The sequence below is a fragment of the Oncorhynchus gorbuscha genome, unplaced genomic scaffold (assembly GCF_021184085.1).
Source record: "Oncorhynchus gorbuscha isolate QuinsamMale2020 ecotype Even-year unplaced genomic scaffold, OgorEven_v1.0 Un_scaffold_6850, whole genome shotgun sequence".
Taxonomy (NCBI): domain Eukaryota; kingdom Metazoa; phylum Chordata; class Actinopteri; order Salmoniformes; family Salmonidae; genus Oncorhynchus; species Oncorhynchus gorbuscha.
Window position 1 is genome coordinate 1 of NW_025750361.1, and position 7,500 is coordinate 7,500.

Below are 7,500 nucleotides of genomic sequence, written 5' to 3' on the forward strand. Positions count from 1 at the left end.
TGTGTGTGTTTTCTTTGTGTAGAGGTCCTGGTGTCCCAGTATATAGCAGGGTTAAAGAGTACAGAGGTATTGACCCGATGTGGCAGTGCACTGGCCCTGGGTTCTCTACCAAGGTTCATGATCCATGGAAAACTACACCTGGTACTGTACACCTGTTAGTTAATTACACCTGTTAGTTAATTACACCTGTTAGTTAACAACACCTGTTAGTTAACTACACCTGTTAGTTAACTACACCTGTTAGTTAACTACACCTGTTAGTTAATAACACCTGTTAGTTAACTACACCTGTTAGTTAATAACACTACACCTGTTAGTTAATAACACCTGTTAGTTAACTACACCTATAATGAATAACACCTGTTAGTTAATAACACCTGTTAGTGAATAACACTACACCTGTTAGTTAATAACACCTGTTAATTAATAACACTACACCTGTTAGTTAATAACACCTGTTAGTTAATAACACCTATAATGAATAACACCTGTTAGTTAATAACACCTATAATGAATAACACCTGTTAGTTAATAACACCTGTTAGTTAATAACACTTATAATGAATAACACCTGTTAGTTAATAACACCTATAATGAATAACACCTGTTAGTTAATAACACCTATAATGAATAACACCTGTTAGTTAATAACACCTGTTAGTTAATAACACCTGTTAATTAATAACACCTGTTAGTTAATAACACCTGTTAATTAATAACACCTGTTAATTAATAACACTACACCTGTTAGTTAATAACACCTATAATGAATAACACCTGTTAGTTAATAACACCTATAATGAATAACACCTGTTAGTTAATAACACCTATAATGAATAACACATGTTAATTAATAACACCACACCTGTTAGTTAATAACACCTGTTAATTAATAACACCTGTTAATGAATAACACCTGTTAATGAATAACACCTGTTAGTGAATAACACCTGTTAGTTAATGACACTACACCTGTTAGTTAACTACACCTGTTAGTTAATAACACTACACCTGTTAGTTAATAACACTACACCTGTTAGTTAATAACACCTGTTAGTTAATGACACCTGTTAGTTAATAACACTACACCTGTTAGTTAATAACACCTGTTAGTTAATGACACCTGTTAGTTAATGACACTACACCAGTTAGTTAATAACACCTGTTAGTTAATGACACCTGTTAATTAATAACACTACACCTGTTAGTGAATAACACCTGTTAGTTAACTACACCTGTTAATGAATAACGCCTGTTAATTAATAACACTACACCTGTTAGTTAATAACACCTGTTAGTTAATAACACCTGTTAGTTAATAACACCTGTTAGTTAATGACACTACACCTGTTAGTTAATAACACCTGTTAGTTAATAACACCTGTTAGTTAATAACACCTGTTAGTTAATAACACCTGTTAGTTAATGACACTACACCTGTTAGTTAATAACACCTATAATGAATAACACCTGTTAGTTAATAACACCTATAATGAATAACACCTGTTAGTTAATAACACCTATAATGAATAACACCTGTTAGTTAATAACACCTATAATGAATAACACCTGTTAATTAATAACACCACAACTGTTAGTTAATAACACCTGTTAATTAATAACACCTGTTAGTGAATAACACTACACCTGTTAATTAATAACACCTGTTAGTGAATAACACTACACCTGTTAGTTAACTACACCTGTTAATGAATAACACCTGTTAATTAATAACACTACACCTGTTAGTTAATAACACCTGTTAGTTAATAACACCTGTTAGTTAATGACACTACACCTGTTAGTTAACTACACCTGTTAATGAATAACACCTGTTAATTAATAACACTACACCTGTTAGTTAATAACACCTGTTAGTTAATAACACTACACCTGTTAGTTAACTACACCTGTTAGTTAACTACACCTGTTAGTTAATAACACTACACCTGTTAGTTAATAACACCTGTTAGTTAATGACACCTGTTAGTTAATGACACTACACCTGTTAGTTAATAACACCTGTTAGTTAATAACACCTGTTAATTAATAACACTACACCTGTTAGTGAATAACACCTGTTAGTTAATAACACCTGTTAGTGAATAACACCTGTTAATTAATAACACCTGTTAATGAATAACACCTGTTAATGAATAACACCTGTTAGTGAATAACACCTGTTAGTTAATGACACTACACCTGTTAGTTAACTACACCTGTTAGTTAATAACACTACACCTGTTAGTTAATAACACTACACCTGTTAGTTAATAACACCTGTTAGTTAATGACACCTGTTAGTTAATAACACTACACCTGTTAGTTAATAACACCTGTTAGTTAATGACACCTGTTAGTTAATGACACTACACCAGTTAGTTAATAACACCTGTTAGTTAATGACACCTGTTAATTAATAACACTACACCTGTTAGTGAATAACACCTGTTAGTTAACTACACCTGTTAATGAATAACGCCTGTTAATTAATAACACTACACCTGTTAGTTAATAACACCTGTTAGTTAATAACACCTGTTAGTTAATAACACCTGTTAGTTAATGACACTACACCTGTTAGTTAATAACACCTGTTAGTTAATAACACCTGTTAGTTAATAACACCTGTTAGTTAATAACACCTGTTAGTTAATGACACTACACCTGTTAGTTAATAACACCTATAATGAATAACACCTGTTAGTTAATAACACCTATAATGAATAACACCTGTTAGTTAATAACACCTATAATGAATAACACCTGTTAGTTAATAACACCTATAATGAATAACACCTGTTAATTAATAACACCACAACTGTTAGTTAATAACACCTGTTAATTAATAACACCTGTTAGTGAATAACACTACACCTGTTAATTAATAACACCTGTTAGTGAATAACACTACACCTGTTAGTTAACTACACCTGTTAATGAATAACACCTGTTAATTAATAACACTACACCTGTTAGTTAATAACACCTGTTAGTTAATAACACCTGTTAGTTAATGACACTACACCTGTTAGTTAACTACACCTGTTAATGAATAACACCTGTTAATTAATAACACTACACCTGTTAGTTAATAACACCTGTTAGTTAATAACACTACACCTGTTAGTTAACTACACCTGTTAGTTAACTACACCTGTTAGTTAATAACACTACACCTGTTAGTTAATAACACCTGTTAGTTAATGACACCTGTTAGTTAATGACACTACACCTGTTAGTTAATAACACCTGTTAGTTAATAACACCTGTTAATTAATAACACTACACCTGTTAGTGAATAACACCTGTTAGTTAATAACACCTGTTAGTGAATAACACCTGTTAGTGAATAACACCTGTTAGTGAATAACACTACACCTGTTAGTTAATAACACCTGTTAGTTAATAACACCTGTTAGTTAATGACACTACACCTGTTAGTTAATAACACCTGTTAGTTAATAACACCTGTTAGTTAATGACACTACACCTGTTAGTTAATAACACCTGTTAGTTAATAACACCTGTTAGTTAACTACACCTGTTAGTTAATAACACCTGTTAGTTAATAACACCTGTTAGTTAATGACACTACATCTGTTAGTTAATAACACCTGTTAGTTAATGACACTACACCTGTTAGTTAATAACACCTGTTAGTTAATGACACTACACCTGTTAGTTAATAACACCTGTTAGTTAATAACACCTGTTAGTTAACTACACCTGTTAGTTAACTACACCTGTTAGTTAATAACACTACACCTGTTAGTTAACAACACCTGTTAGTTAATAACACTACACCTGTTAGTTAATAACACCTGTTAGTTAATGACACCTGTTAGTTAATGACACTATACCTGTTAGTTAATAACACCTGTTAGTTAATAACACTACACCTGTTAGTTAACAACACCTGTTAGTTAATAACACCTGTTAATTAATAACACTACACCTGTTAGTTAATAACACCTGTTAGTTAATAACACCTGTTAATTAATAACACTACACCTGTTAGTTAACAACACCTGTTAGTTAATAACACCTGTTAATTAATAACACTACACCTGTTAGTTAATGACACCTGTTAGTTAATGACACTATACCTGTTAGTGAATAACACCTGTTAATTAATAACACTACACCTGTTAGTTAACAACACCTGTTAGTTAATAACACCTGTTAATTAATAACACTACACCTGTTAGTTAATAACACCTGTTAGTTAATAACACCTGTTAGTGAATAACACCTGTTAGTTAATGACACTATACCTGTTAGTTAACAACACCTGTTAGTTAATAACACCTGTTAATTAATAACACTACACCTGTTAGTTAACAACACCTGTTAGTTAATAACACCTGTTAATTAATAACACTACACCTGTTAGTTAATAACACCTGATAGTTAATAACACCTGTTAATTAATAACACTACACCTGTTAGTTAATGACACCTGTTAGTTAATAACACCTGTTAGTGAATAACACCTGTTAGTTAACAACACCTGTTAGTTAATAACACATGTTAATTAATAACACTACACCTGTTAGTTAACTACACCTGTTAGTTAATAACACCTGTTAGTTAACTACACCTGTTAGTTAATAACACCTGTTAGTTAACTACACCTGTTAGTGAATAACACCTGTTAGTTAATGACACTATACCTGTTAGTTAACAACACCTGTTAGTTAACAACACCTGTTAGTTAATAACACCTGTTAGTGAATAACACCTGTTAGTTAATGACACTATACCTGTTAGTTAATAACACCTGTTAATTAATAACACTACACCTGTTAGTTAATGACACCTATAATGAATAACACCTGTTAGTTAATAACACCTATAATGAATAACACCTGTTAGTTAATAACACCTGTTAATTAATAACACCTGTTAATTAATAACACTACACCTGTTAGTTAATGACACTATACCTGTTAGTTAACAACACCTGTTAGTTAATAACACCTGTTAATTAATAACACTACACCTGTTAGTTAATAACACTTGTTAGTTAATGACACTATACCTGTTAGTTAACAACACCTGTTAGTTAATAACACCTGTTAATTAATAACACTACACCTGTTAGTTAATGACACCTATAATGAATAACACCTGTTCGTTAATAACACCTATAATGAATAACACCTGTTCGTTAATAACACCTATAATGAATAACACCTGTTAGTTAATAACACCTATAATGAATAACACCTGTTAGTTAATAACACCTATAATGAATAACACCTGTTAGTTAACTACACCTGTTAGTTAATAACACATGTTAATTAATAACACTACACCTGTTAGTTAACTACACCTGTTAGTTAATAACACCTGTTAGTTAACTACACCTGTTAGTTAACTACACCTGTTAGTTAACTACACCTGTTAGTTAACTACACCTGTTAGTTAATGACACTATACCTGTTAGTTAACAACACCTGTTAGTTAATGACACCTGTTAATTAATAACACTACACCTGTTAGTTAATGACACCTATAATGAATAACACCTGTTCGTTAATAACACCTGTTAGTTAATAACACATGTTAATTAATAACACTACACCTGTTAGTTAACTACACCTGTTAGTTAATAACACCTGTTAGTTAACTACACCTGTTAGTTAACTACACCTGTTAGTTAACTACACCTGTTAGTTAACTACACCTGTTAGTTAATGACACTATACCTGTTAGTTAACAACACCTGTTAGTTAATGACACCTGTTAATTAATAACACTACACCTGTTAGTTAATGACACCTATAATGAATAACACCTGTTAGTTAATAACACCTATAATGAATAACACCTGTTAGTTAATAACACCTATAATGAATAACACCTGTTAGTTAACTACACCTGTTAGTTAATAACACATGTTAATTAATAACACTACACCTGTTAGTTAACTACACCTGTTAGTTAATAACACCTGTTAGTTAACTACACCTGTTAGTTAACTACACCTGTTAGTTAACTACACCTGTTAGTTAATGACACTACACCTGTTAGTTAATAACACATGTTAATTAATAACACTACACCTGTTAGTTAACTACACCTGTTAGTTAATAACACATGTTAATTAATAACACTACACCTGTTAGTTAACTACACCTGTTAGTTAATAACACATGTTAATTAATAACACTACACCTGTTAGTTAACTACACCTGTTAGTTAACTACACCTGTTAGTTAACTACACCTGTTAGTTAACTACACCTGTTAGTTAACTACACCAGAACCATAATTAACAGCCTGATTTCAGTATTGTTCTGATATATTATATCTGACATGTTGGGAATTGCAGCCTCCTTTCACCATGACCTTATTCTATTGTAGCAGCGTTGTACACAGGGCCTCAGGTCAGTTTCAGCAGGATAAGTTATGTCAGACTATGACCTTATTCTATTGTAGCAGCGTTGTACACAGGGCCTCAGGTCAGTTTCAGCAGGATAAGTTATGTCAGACTATGACCTTATTCTATTGTAGCAGCGTTGAACACAGGGCCTCAGGTCAGTTTTGTGTGTCAGATCCTGTCAGGTCTTCAGCAGAGCTGTAGTCAGAGGGAGGTGTGCTTCACAGAGGCCAGGAGAGATGCTGCCAAGGCCATGGCACAGTGAGTCTGTCCTCTGCACTCTTACATCCTCTTCTTCATCTTCTTCATCTATCTCCACTCCTCCACCTCTCTATTCCTCCACCTCTACTCCTCCACCTCTCTTCCTCCACCTCTACTCCTCCACCTCTCTTCCTCCACCTCTACTCCTCCACCTCTCTACTCCTCCACCTCTCTACTCCTCCACCTCTCTACTCCTCCACCTCTCTACTCCTCCACCTCTCTACTCCTCCACCTCTCTACTCCTCCACCTCTCCACTCCTCCACCTCTCCTCTCCTCTCCTCCCCCTCTACTCTTCCACCGCCCACCTCTCTATTCCTCCACTCCTCCCTCTACTCCTCCTCCCTCTACTCCTCCTCCCTCTACTCCTCCTCCCTCTACTCCTCCTCCCTCTACTCCTCCTCCCTCTACTCCTCCTCCCTCTACTCCTCCTCCCTCTACTCCTCCTCCCTCTACTCCTCCTCCCTCCTCTCCTCCCTCTCTACTCCTCCTCCCTCTTCTCCTCCTCCCTCCACTCCTTCACCCCTGTACTCCTCCTCCCTCTTCTCCTCCTCCCTCCTCCCTCCACTCCTTCACCCCTGTACTCCTCCTCCCTCCTCTACTCCCTCTACTTCTCCTCCCTCTACTCCTCCTCCCTCTACTCCTCCTCCCTCCACTCCTCCACCTCTCTACTCCTCCTCCCTCCTCTCCTCCACCTCCCGCCACTCCTCCACCTCTCTTCTCCTCCTCCCTCCACTCCTTCACCTCTGTACTCCTCCTCCCTCCTCTCCTCCCTCTCTACTCCTCCTCCCTCCACTCCTCCACCTCTTTACTCCTCCTCCCTCCTCTCCTCCCCCTTTACTCCTCCTCCCTCC

The 7,500-nt window shown here is 35.1% G+C and overlaps 1 protein-coding gene across 1 annotated transcript in view; it reads left to right on the forward strand.

Moving 5' to 3' along the window:
* Positions 1–27: 27 nt before the first annotated feature.
* LOC124029572 (tubulin-specific chaperone D-like) overlaps positions 28–7,500 on the forward strand; it is a 17,939-nt gene continuing 10,466 nt past the window's right edge. Inside the window, exons 1-2 of the mRNA XM_046341235.1 lie at positions 28–141; positions 6,563–6,648. Coding sequence (XP_046197191.1) covers positions 118–141; positions 6,563–6,648 — 110 coding nt within the window. The 5' untranslated portion in view covers positions 28–117. The remainder of the gene's footprint in view (positions 142–6,562; positions 6,649–7,500) is intronic.